We start from the raw sequence: 21,448 nt of genomic DNA on the forward strand, positions 1-21,448 counted from the left end.
ATGTACAATACAGTGTTGATGTCAAGGAACACCAAATCTACTGGTACATGAAGAACTCTGGAGGAACATTACATATAAATACCATTGGCGGAGTCAAGCCTCCTCCACGAATGTGACATGTACTCGGTCTATGGCAAGGCACACTGCACAATGTACCTCACCTGCTACAAACCATAGCTTAAGGAACACCTTTTGAATTCTGCAACTCAGCCGCTTACACACAACCCGTCTCAAATACCCGAACAATCTCTTCAATGTGACATCTTTTACTTTACCACATACCGGTATTATGGTAATTCTAATTCCTCCTTTATTGCGCAGAGTGCTCAATTAAATCTTATCACCCTGGCGACGGGCTATGCCCGGAGATTTTGTGAAGAAAACGATGTTTGAAGCAAAGAGACTGTCCGCCTGTTGAGAGAGTTCTTATGAGAAAGTTACAAGGCTACAACTTACTGCTTCACGCTGAACGAGATCTTTACGCAGGCCTTTGATTTCGGCCCACATTTTCCTCCTTGCTTCTGGGTTGCGAACAGCCTGGACCTTCAGCTACAGCAAGCATAACAACAACAACAACAACAACAACAACAACAACAACAACAACAACAACAACAACAACAACAACAACAACAACAACAACAACAACAACAACGACAACAACAGCATCAAGTAGCAGACCACACGCACACACACACACAGTGGTCACCAACACACGTTGGTACATGCATTCTTATTTACTATTCTGGACTGATCAAAGAATGCGGTGTCGAATACACAAACCCCCACACACCCCCTTTTTTATCCCAGGTGTGTACAGTACCAGTTCAACCTGTTTCAAGGTGAACATTCTGCTGGTTGGCTAGTTGATTAAAACAGTTTAAAATACATGCAGGGACATCTGAAACAAGGTCTTCATGAACACTCCTAGCTGACCCACTCAACACGAATTTCATTACAAGCCCCCATCAAGAGTATTGGTATGAAGCCAATAACAGCTGCATGCTTGGATTCCGATTTCTTTTGCAGCAACGAGTGATAAGCATGCAGATATGCAGCTCACATACATACGAACATCTCTTATCCAAGCGTGTTGTTGGGACCGAATGCCACCTGTAACTCAGACTCAGGTTTCCCATTCGTCCTTGTAGACCAACGCACACCGCATGTACACCCATATAGATACGACATGTTCTCAACATCAGAACTGAATATTGCGACAGAGCTTTCGGCCATATTTTCAATTCATTGCATTCCCAACTCATCACAACCACGCGCTCTTCAGCCGAACCATACAGACACCAGCAAGGACACTTCCGTTGAGAGATAATATTGCTCCACGCCTCTAGACAGCTGTTTCGCTGTTTCACACTTTACCATTTTAGCAGCTTGCATATGCCATTGATATATGTGGAAAGCGCGCACTTGCGCCATTTCTGGTGTATAAGAATGATCATTCCTCCATTATCATCATTATCATCCTCTACTGATGAGCTCCGACAGGGAGCAAAACAGCTGTCTAGAGGCGTGGAGCAATATTATCTCTCAACGGAAGTGTCCTTGCTGGTGTCTGTATGGTTCGGCTGAAGAGCGCGTGGTTGTGATGAGTTGGGAATGCAATGTTCTCAACATGCTATATCTACAGCTCCTCACTGCATTTCTCATCACATTTCACAAGGCAGGTACACATTCACCAAGTCTGTTGTAACTTACAACCTGGGAGATGATGAGAAAAAAAGCTTCAAAAAAGCTTCAAAAAACCAGAACCAGCAATCAAAGCTGACAGTGCCTCCGGCGCACAAGCGCGCCTGCACCTGAGGCATGTGGATAAGACGTTGGAGCGTATACATACTGTACAGGGGCGTCGGAAGGTAATTATTTAGTGTGGTACGGTCAGCCATCTGAACTGTACAATTTACTCGTGGGGGAGGGGTGTCTGAGCCGAAAATTTTGCAAATTTAGAGCCCGAATCAGTGCATTTTATTGAATCACGGGGTACTTGGGGCAAATAGTGGTACAGTCAATACCGTAGTGACCGTAGCATGTGCGACGCCCCTGCTCTCTTACATAGTATTGTGAGTATCACCGTTGTGCTGCTTACAGCTCTCCACCGTAGTGTACTCACCATGTTGGTGTCAATCTCCTGGCGCAGTTCACGGATGACATCAGCACCTTCTCCGTTCACTAAGGAGAACTCCAGTGTGTGACGAAACAGGCCAGGCATTACGCGAGCGGAGTGGCCCAGTCGTTTCATCTGTACAAAATCGGAACACCAGAGCGCAATACAGTACAATGTACTACTATTAGGGAAAGCAACCCTGCGTGAAAACGTCAACTACTACTAGTATCCAGTGTTTGTGCAGATCCTTGAAGCAACACTATGATTGCATGTATCTGCCATGTTGTGCCGCCGGCTACAGCGAAGCATGAGTTTCGTGTAGCGAGGAGTACAGTGGTGCTAACAACTTCACTAAAACCATTGTACACTCAATCTGGCGACAGAACTGTTTCATCCTTTGTGGACTCATCAGCGCAGCACAGAGAAAAGGAGGCCGAACCTGATAGCATTGAAAAATAAATTTTCCAAAGCCAGGTTTAAACCAGGCCCGAAAGTACCTTGCCAGAGTGCTCAAATTGACAAGTCAGTGAGCACTGCGTACATTGTACATTGTACATGTAGATACAACAGCAATGGAAGAAACAATAACAGATGCAATGTACATGCACTAGTTCCCTTACCTTCACAACTGGACGGCATGCTGCTAGCTTCTCAACGAGATTGTCCACGGCCACGTTGGATGGAGCACACACCAAGATCTACAAGCAACCCAACACACGTACGTACGTACGTACGTACGTATGCACACGCGCACACACACACACACACACACACATACACACACACACACACACACACACACACATACTGGTAAGGGTGCTTGTCATGTTCGGTCGTATCTCTTCTCTAGTAATATTAGTGCAGCACCGTGCTACATGTACACTCATATCTTTCTTAATCTGCGGAAAGAACTGTTTTGCCCTTTGTGGACTCATCAGCGCAGCACAGAGAAAATGAGGCCGAACCAGGTAGCAATGAAAAATGAATTTTCCAAAGCCAGATTTAAACCAGGCCCGAACGTACCTTTCTTAGATGGACCTCAAAGTTACGGCAACGTTACGGGCACCTCGGTCTAGCAGGCACATTGTGGACGAGGTTTAGTGGAAATAACAATACTCCTTAGTCCTTTGCCATTTTTATTGTCGAAATATTGGCGCCATGTGCCAGATATCTGACCCTTCCCCATTGAAACGCATGTCATTCAGAATTACGGACATTTTGAAGTTATCGGCAGTCTTGGATCGCTCGGATAAGAGAGATAGGAGTGTACGAGTACTAAACATCACACCTGAACTGATGAAGGGCAAGACTGTGGCTTGATATGCTAGAAACTTGCACTTCAGAGCATTTCAGACATGCATTGGGCCTGTGGGACTGGGTGCATATGTGGCAAAACGTTGAAGCACCAACAGTCCTGATGAAAATTAATTTGACAAATTCAGACTCTTCCCTAACCTGGCATGGGTTTACACCACACAGAATATAGACACTACTAATTCTCGTCAACAAGTCGCTACACATGCGTGCACACACAAGCACGCATGCGTACGACATATACATGCACATTTGCGCACACACACACACACACACACACGTGCACGCTCACACATGCGCGTCCGTATACCCTTCCACCCCCCACCCCACACACCCACCCACATGCACATGCACGCATACTCACCCATGCACACACACACACACATGCACGCTCACACATTCGCGTCCGTATACCCTTCCACCCCCCACCCCACACACCCACCCACATGCACATGCACACATACTCACCCATGCACACACACACACACACACACACACACACACACACACACACACACACACACACACACACACACACACACACACACACACACACTCACTCATGCACCCATACTCACTCACAGACACACAATAGAGTATGTAGCCGTCTCTTTAAGTCTTACCTTCATGCCCAACTTGACATATTGCCTGATCACCTCCACTACAGTAGTAGTCTTGCCAGTACCGGGCGGTCCATGGATAATCGTCACCGGTCTAGGTGCAGCGTACGCTGTATGAGATGACTGCGCAATGCTTGGACCACGGTCACGTGGTGGCATGTGCGGTAAGCACAGCTGCACGGCGTGCCTCTGAGAGTCATCCAGCCGCGCATTGAACCAGTGCACATCATCTGGCGATACACTCGTGCAGTCTAATCATCACGCATACACAACACGCGGGATTGTAGAATGCACAGAAAATGCAAAACAAAAAGTGCATAAGAACTTATCCTCATCCAGGTCAATGGTCAAGTTGATGTCCTTTGTTCGAAACACTCCACCACTCCACACTGCACTCTTGGCCCACATTCACAACACCAAAACACCAACATAAAAAAATGTCAAGTGGCCAAGTTCGTCGCAGCTTCTACGTTATTGATATCCTTTGGTCCAATACAGTCCTACTTGGAAGTAATGTTTCACTAGGTGAAGTCCGACCCAACGTGAAGAGCAGGCGCTCTAAATCAGTTCCCATTACACTAGTGTAGTATGTATACATACACAGTCATATGTACGACCCGCAGCATTCGTACAACTAATTACTTCCAGGGCGTCAAGGGCCACGCAAGTCTGGGGCGCCAAATACGAGGTCCTCCACATAGATGAGATGCACTTTGGGTCGGAATTCACTTGCCACAACTGCAGTTCATGCTCAGAGTCAGTGAGTGTGAAGGCCGGCATGGTGGGTTATGCGACAGTTCACAGAATCCAATTTCATCGTGTGACGTTTCACAGATTCCCAACTCACAGAATGACACTTCACAGAGTGCCAGTCCCACAGAATGCACTATTCACCGACACCCAATTCAATGAAAACCCAGTTCACAGACTGACTTATTCACAGACAGCCCATTTCGCCGAGAGTGGAAAAAAGTGGGAAAATGCGGCTCGATCCTCGGCAGGACGGGTAAGTTTCAGCGTGACCAACAATAATATCCACGCCAGAGGTGACATCAACGCATTTAGACTGAAATTCCCCGGAATTAAATTAAGTGCACAGGCTGCTTCTTTCATCTCACCCAGAACATTTATTGTCGTGTCCAGTCAAACGGACTCCAAGAGCGCTACGCACAGGATTCACAATTTGCAGTGGCCCTGCGAATGCTGCCAGCGTTGGCTTTCGTACCAACTGGGGACGTGGCCACTTACTTCGAAGCGGTGGAGGATAATTTCCCCGACGACGCCGAGGCGATCCTCACCTACTTCGAGCATTCGTACATTGGAACGCTCCGCCCAAATGGGCAACGGCGGACACCACTGTTCCCGATTGCGCTGTGGAACGTACACGACCGCACTCTGATGGGAGAGGACCGCACAAACAATGCCCAAGAAGGATGGCATCGTCGGTTTGCATGGATAGTCACCTGCCACCATCCGACTATTTGGAAGGCTATCGAGTGTTTAAAAATGGAGTAGGCCACCACGGAACGAGAGCTTGAGCGGCTTGTGGCAGGAAACTCTGGTCCTAAGCGGAAGAAGAGATATCAGCAATGTGATGAACGGCTGAGGGCTCTGCTACAGTCCGTCGAGCGGCGACCATCAAGAGAGTTCCTCCGTGGAGTAGCACATAATCTGGCGTTCAATGTTGTCGAATAGGCGGAACGGCTGAGGGCTCTGCTCCAGTCCGTCGAGCAGCGACCACCAAGAGAGTTCCTCCGTGGAGTAGCGCATAATTTGGCGTTCAATGTTGTGTATAGTAAATGACCATGTCACACGTGCATACTCTCATTCTTCATATTTTGCTTTCTTTCGAAACAATGCATTTTTGAGTGCATGCCTGATCAAATTCGGTGAAATGGGCTGTCGATGAAAACAGTGCTCTGTGAACTGTCTTTCGGTGAATTGGGTATCCTGTGAAATGGGCTGTCTGTGAAATGTCATTCAGTGAACTGTCCTTCAGTGAACTGTCGTTCGGTGAACTGTCGTTCTGCGAATTGGGTTTCTGTGAACTGTCGGGACACCGTGTGCAACATTTCAAACGGCATACCTTGAATGATATCACCATCGTGGGTGTTGTGTACAATAGCATTGATCAATGGCGTTGCTATGTGCGAGCGAAGCTGCGTCATACACCTGTGCACACCAATGCACCAACACAACACAGAAACAATCAAGAGGAAGCATTAAAGGGGAAGTTAAGGCTAAAATCAAAATTTCACCAGTTGTAGTCTTCGGGGTGCTGAGTCGAATGGTCTTGGTCCGAGGAAGCTGAGACGCTCCCTTCCTACTTTAATCCCAATCGAACTCGCGCACTTCCACCGAAACTGGGTGACTGCGCCCTACTAGATGGGGATTTGTATGCAAAATGTCACTAAAAGCGCCATTGCGTTCTTATAAAAGCACGGATGACCGCAATTGGCCCATATGTTGGAGTCTTTTGGCCGCTGAGTCGACTTGTTTTGGTCCGAAAAGGCTGCGATGCAGCGTTCGGCCCTTATTCCCAATCGAACATGGTTGAACAAGCGGTCACGTGCTCCTGCGTACACCAGTCACCTGGTCACCGTGCCTGCAGGGTACAACTTACTAGCCTGTTTGACCTTTTTTGGGTGCAGTCCTGTCACTCGAGTTGAACTCGAGGTGAACCTTGGTGTGAAAGTTGTCGCCTGCTGGCGCTGTGACCAGGTGACTTGGGCACGCAGGAGCACGTGACAGCTTGTTCAACCATGTTCGATTGGAATAAAGGAGGAACGCTGCATCGCAGCTTTCTCGGACCAAAACCAGTCGACTCAGTGTCCAAAAGACTACAACATACTGTAAATATCCAAAATTTCGGCGCTGCAAAATTTCGGCACTTCACGATTTTTGACATTTCAGCGGCGATTTATTTTCGGCGTGGGGTAGAGGGCATGGTATAGTGCAACAGATGCTGTGAAAAATTTCATCGGCGTTTTAATTTAGGCGTTTTGGGTCGGTGCCGAATATAGCCGAAATTAAATAGCTGCCGAAAATTTGTATATTTACAGTATGGGCCAATCGCGGTCATCCGTGCTTTTATAAGAACGAAATGGCGCTTTTAGTGACATTTTGCATACAAATCCCCATCTAGTAGGGCACAGTCACCCAGTTTCGGTGGAGGTGCGCGAGTTCGATTGGGATTAAAGTAGGAAGGGAGCGTCTCAGCTTCCTCGGACCAAGACCATTCGACTCAGCACCCCGAAGACTACAACTGGTGAAATTTTGATTTTAGCCTTAACTTCCCCTTTAAGTATAAACGAACTCATAACCTCTCTGTTCCCATGTCCAAATCATCCCTGTTGATAGCCATGATGACGGAAATGTTGATCTATTCAAAAGCCTTTGTGTAACATGCAGATATTGAGTGTCAGGCAGTGTTGCTGACAACTGTAATAATTTCCAATGAAGCTGTGAGAAACGTCATTCAAAATTTGCAGAACTTCTCAAAATACAACACCAATAGCCAACTGTTGGCACCAGTAATATATTCGTGGGCTCTCACAGTAAGGAGAGAGCATACACCTGTTGCAAAGCCAGGTTTCACATTCACACGAAGGCGTGTGCTTATTTCAAGGGGTATGAAGAGTTCCGTCGCCAAGGGCGGACAAAATCGAGGAGTTCGGCCTCATCAAGCTTCACGGGTTCGCACTCAAATCTAATTTTCTGGATACGTATTGGAATAGACATTGTATGCCTATGCAATGTATACATGCAGGCGATAGTAAGAACTAACCTTCTGTATCTCTTGTGCGTGACATCATTAGCAAGCTTGAGCAAGGTAAATCTGCTGTTTGCAGAGCTAGCCTCCTGGTACGTGCTATGCTTGTCATCCAGTGCTACCTCCACATCCGCACCCGAGACACGGGTCAGAACGCCGGTCAAGCCATCCGCCTTGTCACCTTCAGTTGTGCCCTCATTGCCCCATATGCTGACAACATCGCCAGCCTTCAGTGAGGTCTTCTGGAAACTACCACTACGTATCGCAGGAGAAAACTTTAGAATACGACGTCCATTGAAGCCAGTCGACTGTGATTCCAGAGATAGATTTGTCATGCAAACACCAGCAGAAAGCAAGTCTCGAATGCTGTGGCTGGAGAGGATTTCTTGACTCTGTTCAACCTCTGCATCGTGTTCTATTTCTAGCAATTCCTCGAATGTATCCACAAGATCATCTACTGTTGGGTAGTTGAGTCGCCGTGGCTTTCCTTCCTTCTTGCCAAGCTTAGAAGCGGATGACATATTGCCACACTTGCTAAATGTTTAACTCAATGCACAGACATACCAAAACAAAGTGCAAACAGATTCTGGATCAACAACCAAAACTGCGAAACCAATTGCAAAGACTCATACTCATAGGCTAAATTACGGTCATAACATCAACATAACAGAATCTGTGAAATGAATCATTCAAATTTTTTACAGGTACGGTGATTAGACTCGGCGTCGTCATTGTCGTCCCCGATCAGGCTATAGCACGTGTTTTGTTCGCCCGTAAAAGAGGCTTTTACTACATAAACAAACAAAAAAACAAAACAAAAATCAGGCTAGCATGCACTGTACCACTACTACAGTCCATTCATAAAAAGATGGGCTCTGGCTCTGGCGAGCTCCCGTATTTGGCGATTTTTCGTGATTTCATCGTACACAGTGCAGTGCTGCGAAATTTGAAATTTGAAAAAGGGTCCAAAAAGGGTACCTGAACTGGGGTTCGAACCGCACAATAGGGAGGTTTCGCTCTACGTAATTACGTATGAAAATCCGTATGTCGTACGCGCCGGGGAGCGAGGGCAACTTTCATACGTAAATCTCTATACGGATTTCCGTAGGAAAGCTGTTTCCTACGCGTATACGTTGGGTCCTCCGTAGGACTTTTTGAAATATTTTTTCGCATTTTCCACATTTGTCCATGGCAACGTTCAAGCCGCGCGAAACACAAGGTACACACACCGTACACCACGTGCAAAATATAAAGGGAAACGCGGTTTCGGTTCATGGTGCATACGGCGGGCGCATGCAGCCAACGCGTCTCCAAAGCAACAACGCATGTTTAGCAGTCGTGGAGAAATCACGTAGAGCGAAACCCAACAGCTCTGATTTTTACGTATGAAAATTACGTGCAGTTCCTACGTTATTTTCATACGTAATTCCGTAGAGCGAAACCTCCCTAATGCACTGTTGCAGACGGGGTCAAACGGCCTGGATTTTTATGGTTTTTCCCAATTCAATGCTTTGGGGGCACAACCTGGCCGAAATCCTATTCTTGTTATGGCTTGCTTTTTGGAGAAAAAAACTTCAGAAACAGAATTGGAAGAGGATTCCATAGAGGATTGCAGAAAAAAATTCTAAAAAAACTCAACGTTTGACCCATTTATGGCCAAAAGCTAGAAGTTCATTTTTTTCTGAATGGACTGTAGTGCACTGCTAGGCCTACATTGGCTACAAACTCGAGTACGAACTCGTAGTACTGACAAGTCTGTACTCGACACTCGTAGATCTACAAAAGTCAAAGTCGTAGATCGGTAGCAAGACCATTATTTTACACATTATTTTACACATACATGTACATGTACCGTAAAGTCCGGAGCAAACGCCCACCCCATTTTTGCAAGATCTGCTGGCCTAGCCTAGCGCCTGTACACACTGACCCCATGCACTGTCACCCCTACTGTACGAAAGTGCATCTCACACCGTAGCGGGAAGAGCACTTTGCTACGGTAAAACGTAAACTATGTTCACTTTCCTTGTTTCAAAATCTCTTTGTGCACTAGCGATAGCCACGAGCTAGCTAGCTCGTAGTGATTTTATAATGATGGTTGTTTTATTTCGCAAATCCGAACGGGTTTTCTTCCGAATAACAAGGTACCGAGTATTGAAGGAACCAAATACACTTCTGACGGTGTTTCAAGCCATCATTTCGAGATCACACACTACACACACAGCGCCCAAAGGCAAATGTTTTTCTTGGGCACTTCGGAGTTTTCAACAAGTTAGCAGCGACGTTGTAGGTGTAGCTTCTGTTACATACCCTGTTCGACTTGCAACTGCAATATTGGGACCAGTCAAGCCGTTGACTGACGCTTCATCAGAACAATTATTGTTCCTGACAGTGCGACATCGTGGCACTGCACAAATTTATGCGGCATTACTCGTACCACATGGAGAACAAACTACCACCTTTATTGAATGAAAGGAAATCTCGACAGAAGTTATTTCTTTGCAGGAAGATAATGACAATCGCTTTTGCACAGCCTCCTGGTAGGACATAGGCAGTTTGTAGGCATTACAGTCGTTCTCGTACGCATTCGACCTTCATGCCAGTTGTTTACAACGAAATTGACCTGAAAAAGACGAAAATAGTATGGACCCGCTGGGGTGGGCGTTTGCTGCGAAGTGGGCGTTTGCTCCGGACTTTCGGTACATCTAATATGAACTGCATGAAGACTGCCAATATTACAAGGCAAGAGTTCAAAAGACACAACCATGATAACCCCTGGGCATGGGGGTTAATTACCGTTATGATAACTTATGAATATGAGCTCTTGCTAGCATCAAGACAAGAGTAGTACGGGCGACCAACTCCTGCAGGAGACTGAGGCCACCGTGGACAAACTCCTTCACCCGGAGACGCGGATGGAGACAGACAACTTGTCTGCCGCACCACCTGCGGCCGCAGTACACAGGACAGAGCAAAGTTCTCACCCGCAGCCAGACTAGATCTACAGAAGGCTGCCAACAAGCATGATGTGTGCCAAGCCGCTACGCCTGCTGCTGACAAACGCCTTTAGCGTCTACAACAAAATTGGAGAACTCCAACACTTGCTAAACGCACGTTAATGTGGATATGGCCATCGTCACAGAGACAAAGCTCTCCCCGGAGAAAGCCACCCAAGCAGAGGTAACAATCCCAGGTTACTATCCACCTATACGTCGGGACAGAATGGCACAGGGCGGAGGTGTAGCAAACACTGCGGACCAGGAGGTCCTATGGGTCAGCATCACCACCCACACAGGAACACGAATGGCAGTAAACTGTATGTGCAGCTTACTGGCCTGGAACCTGCCCTGACCATGATACGACTATATTCACACAGCTCGAATCTGATATTGACATTGCCCGCCAGTCCTGCTCCCACATTGTCGTGGCAGGCGATTTTGATGTCCACAACCATGAATGGCTTGGCAGCAGCCGCACAACAGCATCCGGAGAAGCCGCCGAAGACCTGTGCTACATCCACAACCTTGAGCAGCATGTGTCAGAGCCCACTCGAGGCGGGAACACCCTTGACTTACTCTTAGTCATGTCGGATGTCCCCGATGCGGTTAAAACCACCATGTACCCACCCCTTGGTCGATCAGACCATGCAGTAATCACCACCGACTTCCAGCTAACTCCATCCCATGATATGCCAGCCACTCGGGACCGTTTGGCGTTACCAACGTGCTGATTGGCCTCGGCCCACAGCCTTCTACCGAGCAACCGCGTGGGACGAACTGATCACTGATGATCCTGATTCCTCCTGCAGTAATGTAACTAGGCGTATTTTTGAGGGCATGGGACGGTTCATCCCAACGAAAGTCCTGAAGACGCGACCAGGAGACCCTAGCTGGTGGACTCCCGAATGCTCAGTTGCTTTTACCACCAAACGTCAGGCATGGCGCCGACTCCGCAAGCACTCGACCAGTCCTGTTCTTCAGGCAGAGTATAGACGGGCATGCTTGGCTTCTGTGCAGCGACTATCCGGCGCTAAGCAAGCACATCTCCAGCGCACCAGAGCGAAGCTTGCAACAGGCAGCCTCCAGGATAAGGAATGGTGGAGCCTGATCAAGCGCTCCGGAGGGCTCGGTAGAGACAGCTCTATCCCAGTTCTCGTCGACAGCCAAGGCAATGAGCACACCAGAAATACCGAGAAGGCCGAACTCATATGCCAGTACTTCGCTGATAAATGCAGCCTTGAGAATGACTTTGACACCTCCTGCACAATGCCCCCTGTTCGCCCACGCTCCCAGAACTCGCTCACTACAACTTCCGCCCAGCCACAGTCCGCCGTACCCTGCTTGCTCTCAACCCCAGCAAGGCCACTGGACCTGACTCAATACCTGCCAGGGTCCTGAAGATATGCGCCGAACTGTTGGCTCTCCCACTTTCCCGGCTATTTGACCTGTGCTTCCGCAATGGCTATCAACCTGAAACCTGGAAACTTGCAAATGTTGTGCCTGTTCACAAAAAAGGGTCAACGTCCAATCCCAAGAATTACCGACCAGTTTCCCTGTTGTCCGTCGTGCCCAAATGCATGGAGTCGATAATCAACCGTGGTCTATCCAACTTCCTGGAGAAGAATTCTATTCTGTCGTCGCGGCAATTCGGCTTCCGCGCCGGACTTGGCACATCAGATCTTCTGATCGCACTCCAGCATGAGTGGCACCAGACAGCTGCCCAGGGAGGCCTTGTCAGGGTGCGCGCAGTAGACATCGCTGGGGCCTTCGACAAGGTCTCACACCCAGGAGTCCTTCACAAGGCAGAGCAATACGGTGTCAAAGGGTCCCTGCTCTGTTGGCTGCAGAGCTATCTCACTAGCCGCAAGATCAAAGTAAGTTGTCGTAGGTGGCCAGGCCTCTAGTACCCGTGACATCCAGTCAGGGGTGCCGCAGGGCAGCATCCTCGGCCCAACGCTCTTCCTGATCTACATCAACGACGCAGAGGACCACCTACCTGAAGAGGCTAAACTCGCAGTATATGCCGACGACACCACGGTATATAAGTGTATCACAACCGGAGCCAATATCCCAGATGGAGTCGCAACGCTCCAGCAGGCTGTTGACGGACTTGCCGACTGGGGCACCCTCTGGCGAATCAGGTTTGAGCCGACAAAGTCACAAGCCCTCACGATCACCCACCGACGATCCCACCACCCAGCTCCCTCTATCACATTCCAGGGGACAGACGTACCTGAGGTGGATCAGCTCCGCCTGTTAGGAGTAACATTTGACAGCCAGCTATGCTTCAAGCAGCACATACGGTCCCTCGCAATGCGCGGTGCGCAGCGACTCGGCTTCTTCCGCAAGGCTGCCATGGCTCTCAACCCACGATGCCGTGCCGTAGTATACCGTGGGTTTGTTCGGCCGATCCTGGAGTATGGGATGCTGGTGTGGATGAGCGCAGCACCCTCCACACTAGCCAAGCTCACAGCCATCCAACGTAGGGCACTCCACGTCATTGGTGATGGCTGCTACCTGCCCAGCCTGGACATCCGTCACTCTGTTGCTGCTCTCTGCTACCTGTTCAAGCTCCACTATCTGACTGGCCCTGCCATGATCACAGCCCTCCTACCCCCGCCAGCTCCAGCCCGGGCCCGCACCCGAGCCAGCGTGCGCACAATTGCGAGCCACTATCCATTCCAGCTGACCAAGACTGTCCCACCTCAGTCTCGGAACATTGTCCTTCGGTCCTTCCCCCACTGTATAATTGACACCATGATTGCCTCCCAGCCTCTATCCTCAGTGCTCGCCCCTCCCAGAAATCGATGCAGACCTTCAAGAAGAGGGTCTATGACCACCTGAGGGCCGAGGCAGTCTGACTGGGACTGGGCTACCGACCGCCTCTAGCCTCCTCCGGGATTATGCTCCTGCTTCTCCCACCCCAAGCCTAATTGTCGCCAATCCTGAGTAGCCAATCTCCACTGCTACCCTATTGCACCCTTCATTTGACACTCTCCTTTCACTCCTATTATCTGTTTGATTATTTGCTATTTTCTGCTGTGTTCCAAAATTAGATCCTCTCCTTCGTTCTAAATCTTCCATTTTCTCCCGTGCCTTTTTCCCCTCATGCTTACGCTTCCCTCCCGAATTTGGTGCGCCTGCCATGTGAAGATGCCGAGACCCCTGGTCGGCTGAGCATGGCAAGCCCCACCCAGCACCATCTCACCCCATGCTAGCCCCGGTGAGTTGTGTATTTTGTAAAAAAAAAAAAAAGTACCCCCCCTCCCCAAGAGTGTGCAATGGGGGGGGGGGGGTGTTAGTCTTGCTAGCATGAAACAATAAACTTCCTGCTGATATACGTTCACTCAATAGTCCCACGCTATTTAATCGCCAGGTAAGGAAGCTGTATGAAGTTTACCGCTCAGTCTCAGTTTCCGGCATACCTAGTTTCACGTGTTGAACAATAATAGTCTAAATCCGCTACTGCAGTTATTTTGTTTTAGTGCCTTTCCAGTGTTTTATTAGCACCCCTGGTTCTCAATCTTTTGTTCTTCCTCTCATTTGACTTAGAAAATCTCAGATTTTGAGTTTTTTTGCGCTCCATACATAATTCTATTTTCATTATTTTATTGGTTTGGTGAGACTCCCATGATAGGTATCCATTTACCTCTGGAGAATCCGTAAATAAACAAACAAACAAAGGTGGAGGCCCAGTGTTCGGAAACAGTGACCTTTCAACAACCATCCACAGTTGGTCACCACCATGACACTGTCGTGAGAACGGGTGCTCTCTGTACTGTAGACGAGGTTGGTGATGTCCCGGTGCGGCCATGGCATGGGTACGTAGGCCTTCACCACGTCGGTTGTCCCCCACTGTACTCAGTAGTGCCACTGAGAACTAACATTTTATGATGTTGATGTTGTTGCTGTGACGAAATCAGAGCACCTTCTCACGACAGTGTCATGGTGGTGACGGTAACTGTTGTCAGCTGACGAGCTGAGAGAGGGACGCCATGGGCAGAAGTTGTAAGAAAAAAAGAACTGCCCAAGTGTGAAGAACCGGTACAGTCATCATAGACTATATATAGGCCATTCATGCGTGTGTGCACTCCTTGTAACTAACTATGTCTTACTTACTTTTGCTGCACTGCACGCTTTAAAATAGTACTCTACTCTACAAGACTACATTAATTTTGTACATGACTTTCTTTCACTTTAAGTAAAATTCCTTCATATTTTTTGGACGAAATCCCAAGATTATGCCAAATATGAAGGCCCATTCAAGGGCCTAGGGGTGCGTGGTGCGTCTATACTCCGGAACTACAAGACAGTAACTAACTTTTTTACTTACAGTCAATAATAGCTATGAAAAGTATGAATGCCGCAGACATCACCACGCAACATGACAATTTGTTCAAGGTTTGGTTTTGTGTGTTTCCAAAATCGATTTTCACGCTCCGATCATCAGTGGAAATACGGAACTAAAGAGATCAAGGGAAAAACAAACGTTAAAAATCCAATTATTTTAGTTCTCACTTTTTTGTAATACTTACCACAAGTTACCCGTCATGTGTCACACTTCTTTGGATTTTTAACCTTTGTTTTTCCCTTGATCTCTTTAGTTCCGTATTTCCACTGATGATCGGAGCGTGAAAATCGATTTTGGAAACACACAAAACCAAACCTTGAACAAATTGTCATGTTGCGTGGTGATGTCTGCGGCTGTTGTGTATCGGTAGAAAGACTTTTCATGGCTCATTTTTGTTGTGGTCCTTTCGTTTATTTTGGTTTGTTTTGCGTTCTGCTTTGACTCGTATTTGACTGGTTTTGGTTGCATGTATAGTTTGTACATATCCAAGTAACGGTTACGTCATTGTCATGCGTTATGTTTTGTTTGGGCGCATGCTCGTATGCTGCCATAAATGTTAGTCTTTTTCTTCAGTTTTCAGTTTACCTCGTCGTGTCCGGTCTTCTTGTCTGTCCGTCTCCGTCTTGTCAAGAAATTATGTAGAACTCTCAGTTCAGTTTCGTTGTTGTGTGTGGCGGGTCGGATGGGCAGGGAGGCTGGGCCCCTGACGCCTGGACAACATGTGCGCGTGCACAAAAGCGGCATTCATACTTTTCATAGCTATTATTAAACTTTTATCTCCACGTAGATTACTTACAGTCAACTTCGCTTATAACGACACTCGGCGGGGCATCAGAAAAGTGTCCTTATTCGCGAAGTGTCGTTATATCCGAAGTCTCATTATATGTGTCACAGTTGGATGGTACTTTGCTCCGGGCATGAAAATTATGTCGTTATTCGCGAATTGTCGTTATATCCGCAGTCGTTATTGGCGAAGTTGACTGTTTACAGTACAGTCAGACCTCGCTTATCCGGTCCTCGTTTATCCGGATCCCTCGCCATCCGGAAGAAAATAGTTGGTTACAAATGTACAGCATATGCCATGCTTACATACAGTATGTGTGTTCGATTATCCGGTTCCCTCGCCTATCCGGATATTTTTGTGGAAAACGGATGTGTGCGGTTATGCGAGGTCTGACTGTATACCATGGTACAGTATACGTAGTAGACTACTGCACTGCAGTCTGCACGGGATCGCGACCGCGGTTTGTTTGGAGTCTAGCTCTAGTGTAGATCAGGGAGTCGTCAAATACTTTTATTTGACGACTCCCTGGTGTACATAGATCTACCATGACTTTTTGTCACTCCGATACCACAAACCACAGACTTCAGTGCAGTAGAAATCTAGATCCTTCATCTTCGAGCCTGGGCCATGGCCATGGCCATGGCATGGGCCGTCACTGACAATCTGTGACTACTTGTAAGTAGGGCTCAAACGGTCACGGTTTTACCCCTGACGGTTAAAGGGGAAGTGCATCGATTTTTCAAGTAGGGCTCAGATGAAAGACGGTTCCGATGGTATATCTCTCGCGCGCTTGCGTAGATCTACGGCAAGGGAAACTTGCCATATCGCCGATTTCCTGATCCCGTTTCCATGGCGACTACAGGTGATGACGCACATTCTGCTTAGCTCCGTGAGAGAGAAGGTCGATCACTGCAGAATTGTGTCATTTTCAGTTGTCTTCTTGTATTCGCGAAGTGAAAGAAGTACTGTGTTCAATGCTGTTAGTGCCGTGAACTGTTTATTAGTAGTCCTATCCATTGTGTACTGGGACGTGACACCGACAGGGGAAAGCTGGAGTGCGGAGACGTTAGCTGGCAAGCGAAAATCGTGACGAACCAAGTGCTGAAATCTTGGTTGGGACAAATCAAACGTTCAGCATTTACCTCAACCAAGGACCATGCCGTTTGCTCTTTCCACTTCCTGAAGATGGATGCGCTGCCTGCTGGAGACTCTCCTATCTCTCGTAACATCTTCTGAAGCTAGGTGAGGCGACGAGTAGCGGAGATTAGCGAACGAAATAATGTCGTATGTTTTGAAATTTTTGCTGAACATTTCTCAGGAGAGATGGCGAATACCAAGCATCTTCTCCTAGTCTAGAGAAACCATTTCGTAGGCTACATTCCGCCTAGGGAAATGGCTGGGGAGGACACACTTGGAGGAGAACGAAGTATGTGATCTTGTTTATGTTGTTCTTTGGTATTGCAATCTTATGTTTGACGAACATACGGCATGCCGGTGCATAGTGGGTCGTTGAGTGCCTGCATGTGCATGTATAAGTGTGTGCTGATAAACACTTCCTATGCAAGAATCTGACACTCATGCTCTCTTTCTTTCTTGCAGTATGTGCGCACGTGTGTGTGTGCGTGTGTGTGTGTGAGTGTGTGTGTGTGTGTGTGTGTGTGTGTGTGTGAGAGAGAGAGAGAGAGAGAGAGAGTGTGCAGGAGCAGCGTGGAGCATGCCAGTGTGATCGCTGTGGCGTTCTTGCCCGTCACAAGTGTGTGGCTCAGCCCCCAACGACAGTGGAGCCGTGTTGTGGTGAATACTGTGTGTCCCGCGACCGCTGCTTCCGTTCGGTCCAGGGCAGGAATAGACACCGCTGCTGAAGCTCTCCCCGGCCGTACGTCAGTCTCGTGGCAGATGACCCGAACTTTCATTTTGTGTGTGTGTGTGTGTGGTGTATTTATGTGTGTTGCTCCCTACGTAGCCGGACAAACTCTTGTTTTTGTGTCCCGGGCGCCACGGGGCGGCGTTCTCCCATTCTCTCTCCACTGCCCCTCCGGGCCCACGTGGCTGTGACTCGACAGGGCAGGGCAAGTGTGTGTGTGTATGGCGCATGGTGTGTACTGGCATGTCTGTATAAATATGTTGGACAGGAATTTGTTCACCCACAACGTTGACGGAAAACCATGCTAGGTGTTGCTGGAATGTATGGAGTCTGCGAGCACTTACAATAACTTGCGTCATGTCACAACAAAGAACGGTGCAGTGTTCGACCCTCATGTAAACATGATGGTGATGGTACCTCACCTAAGCTACCCATGAAGCTAGAAAGAACATCAGGTCAACAGAATTGTACCAGAGGAAAGCATCTATTGCCCGAACTTCTTCATATGAAATGAACAATACCCTTCTCCATAGAGACAACATGCAGATGAAGTGTATGGACAAATAATATAATAGGCCATTCACTGAGGGCATGGAATGATCTCTACGTGTAGATTGGATAGACACATGCACGTCTGCAAGGAAAGCATTTGTTCATGGGTTAGTTCATGGGCTGATTGAGTTCACATGGACTAAGTTCATAATTATAATGCCATCTCTCCTGAGCAGCACATTTTCAAAACATACGACATTATTTCGTTCGCTAATCTCCGCTACTCGTCGTCTCACCTAGCTTCAGAAGATGTTACGAGAGATAGGAGAGTCTCCAGCAGGCAGCGCATCCATCTTCAGGAAGTGGAAAGAGCAAACGGCATGGTCCTTGGTTGAGGTAAATGCTGAACGTTTGATTTGTCCCAACCAAGATTTCAGCACTTGGTTCGTCACGATTTTCGCTTGCCAGCTAACGTCTCCGCACTCCAGCTTTCCCCTGTCGGTGTCACGTCCCAGTACACAATGGATAGGACTACTAATAAACAGTTCACGGCACTAACAGCATTGAACACAGTACTTCTTTCACTTCGCGAATACAAGAAGACAACTGAAAATGACACAATTCTGCAGTGATCGACCTTCTCTCTCACGGAGCTAAGCAGAATGTGCGTCATCACCTGTAGTCGCCATGGAAACGGGATCAGGAAATCGGCGATATGGCAAGTAGTTCCCTTGCCGTACGCAAGCGAGAGATATACCATCGGAACCGATATCCAATTGTCTTTCATCTGAGCCCTACTTGAAAAATCGATGCACTTCCCCTTTGCTAAGCTAACCGTCGGTTAACCGGAACCTATAAGCCACGGCAATCCTGCGGACTCTTTTTTAACCGTATATTTGACTATACTCATTCAAAAAATGTACCCTATTCAGTACAACGCACACTTGTACATTCTCTTGCATGCTCATTCATATACCAGTACTCTCACACGAAGAGACCAGATATGACCGAGTTGACAGCCCAGACGTACGCGTGCGACAGCCCGCGAAAGTGCACACTTTGCAACGACCTGATACTTGAAAAATTGACTGAAAAGTTACTGCGTAACCGTTATCTTTATCGGTTAATTCTTCGTAACCGGTCTAATCGGACTAATCGTTTGAGCCCTACAAGTTGTAAGTCTTCTATTCTAACAAAACATGTGTCGAGTAAGTAACTAGTTTGTCACACTCATTCACAGTCACACACTCACACATTCGTGTACCGGCACCATGCATGGTGTACAGTGTACTTGGCGCTCGCAAGGTAGACCTCGAGTTCCGGGGCGCCCAGCTGTGGAACACCTTACCCAGCGACATACGTGCCATCTCCACGCTCCGCCAGTTCCGCGCCAGCATGATCCCGCACACCCTTACTTAGTACCTAGAGTACCAAACGTCCTGTTTGATGATCAGCTGGCTCAGTTTTTCTCCACCTCTATCCTAAAATTTAATTTATCACTCCCCCCTCACGTGACCGCGGACTCCTGCATATACACTCACACAATAACCGCACAACTGTTTGGGGATAGCGCGCTTATTGTATTATGCCAAACTTGACACGCTGAGTCCAGCTTGACTCAGCTGAGTCCCTAACTGCAATTTACTGCTCTAACATGAAGCCGTGCCTGGAAGAAGGGAAAGAGCGAAAAAAAGAAAAGAAAAAAAATTCTGGCCTTCTGCAAGCAATAGCAAGTAATGAGTGACGGCTGTGTAAAGTCGCACAACCATGCAGTCGACCGGATGATGGTGAGTGTCCGGCACACATCTTGCTCTGCTGCTCCACCTGCGCATACCTGATACGGTGGTGCGCTTACGGGCGGGCTGCCTGGGCCCCAGATGCCTCCTGGATGCGCCACGGAGTGCCGTCGAAGCACCTGTATCACTTCGGTGATCCAAATGCGAATGCAGCCTTGCCGGTCGCCCGCCGGCCTGCCGCCTACGCGACCAGCCTGAGACTGGCCCTGCCGCATTTGGCGCTTCTAAACGCTGCGATCCGGTAGACAGCTCACTGGGCTGCCAAATACGTGACTGGCTTGAGGACAGTTCCATACTGGGCAGGGCGCCCAGCTCAGGTCGCACGCCGTAGCGGCGTGAGCTGGGCGCGGTGAGGGTTGGTGATAACTACAGTTTCCTCCTTCCTCCTCCGGAAACTTCCATTTATCACTCCCCCCTCACGTGACCGCGGACTCCTGCATATACACTCACACAATAACCGCACAACTGTTTGGGGATAGCGCGCTTATTGTATTATGCCAAACTTGACACGCTGAGTCCAGCTTGACTCAGCTGAGTCCCTAACTGCAATTTACTGCTCTAACATGAAGCCGTGCCTCCCAAAAATAATGGGGGTGGCCTCGCCGCACGCTATCCCCTATTCTTGGTCCCGTCGATCTCTGTGCTGTTCGCTGTAGACCTGTTATGGCATGCCTGATTCGGTATACAGTGAAACCAGTAGCTAAAGACCACCGTGACCAGCGACCAGTCTGGTACTACCGACCACTTCGCCGGGCACGGACGGTCTCACATTCATAATGGTTGTGCGGTGCAAGCCTGCAGCCAAGGACCACCTGCCACTAAGGACCGCTTTCTCTGGCTTAAAGGGGTGGTCGTTAGCCACAGGCTCGACCGCACATGTATCTCTTGCGGGTCAACCCTGACCACCTTCCGGCGGCCTGGAGCTGCCGTCCGGGCACCTTCCTGGCCGCCAGATCCTGTGTCAGCTTGAGGGCGTCTACCAAGGGCATTGCCATGAAGGACTGCTAGGCTTTCCCCTGGTCGGTAGCTCCTGCTGGTGCTGGGCACTACTGAATACGCTGACGACTTGTCAGCTTCCGCGGGTAGTGTTCGCACGGGGGGATACCTGGGCGCCCCAAGCCGGGCAGACAACAGCCGAAGGGCTGTCGTGTTGGATACAAGTGTGACTAGCTACCCGCCTGGTACTATGGACACCTTCGCCGGGCACGGACGGTCTCACATTCATAGTTTGCGGTGCAAGCCTCCAACTAAGGACCACCTGCCCCTCAAGACCGCTTTCTCTGGCCCCAAGGGGTGGCCGCTTAGTCAAAGGCTCCACCGCACATGCATCTCTTGCGAGTCAA

General features: G+C 48.5%; 1 protein-coding gene across 1 annotated transcript in view; it reads right to left on the reverse strand.

Moving 5' to 3' along the window:
- LOC135822352 (DNA-binding protein SMUBP-2-like) overlaps positions 1-8,472 on the reverse strand; it is a 20,203-nt gene extending 11,731 nt beyond the window's left edge. The window contains exons 1-6 of the mRNA XM_065335096.1: positions 7,838-8,472; positions 6,137-6,222; positions 4,054-4,301; positions 2,737-2,814; positions 2,123-2,251; positions 457-549 (exon numbers count right to left, since the gene is read on the reverse strand). Of these exons, the coding sequence (XP_065191168.1) occupies positions 457-549; positions 2,123-2,251; positions 2,737-2,814; positions 4,054-4,301; positions 6,137-6,222; positions 7,838-8,343 (1,140 nt within the window). The 5' untranslated portion in view covers positions 8,344-8,472. The remainder of the gene's footprint in view (positions 1-456; positions 550-2,122; positions 2,252-2,736; positions 2,815-4,053; positions 4,302-6,136; positions 6,223-7,837) is intronic.
- Between the last annotated feature and the right edge of the window lie 12,976 nt (positions 8,473-21,448).

Source organism: Sycon ciliatum, chromosome 8, assembly GCF_964019385.1.
Source record: "Sycon ciliatum chromosome 8, ocSycCili1.1, whole genome shotgun sequence".
In the NCBI taxonomy this organism is placed as follows: Eukaryota; Metazoa; Porifera; class Calcarea; order Leucosolenida; family Sycettidae; genus Sycon; species Sycon ciliatum.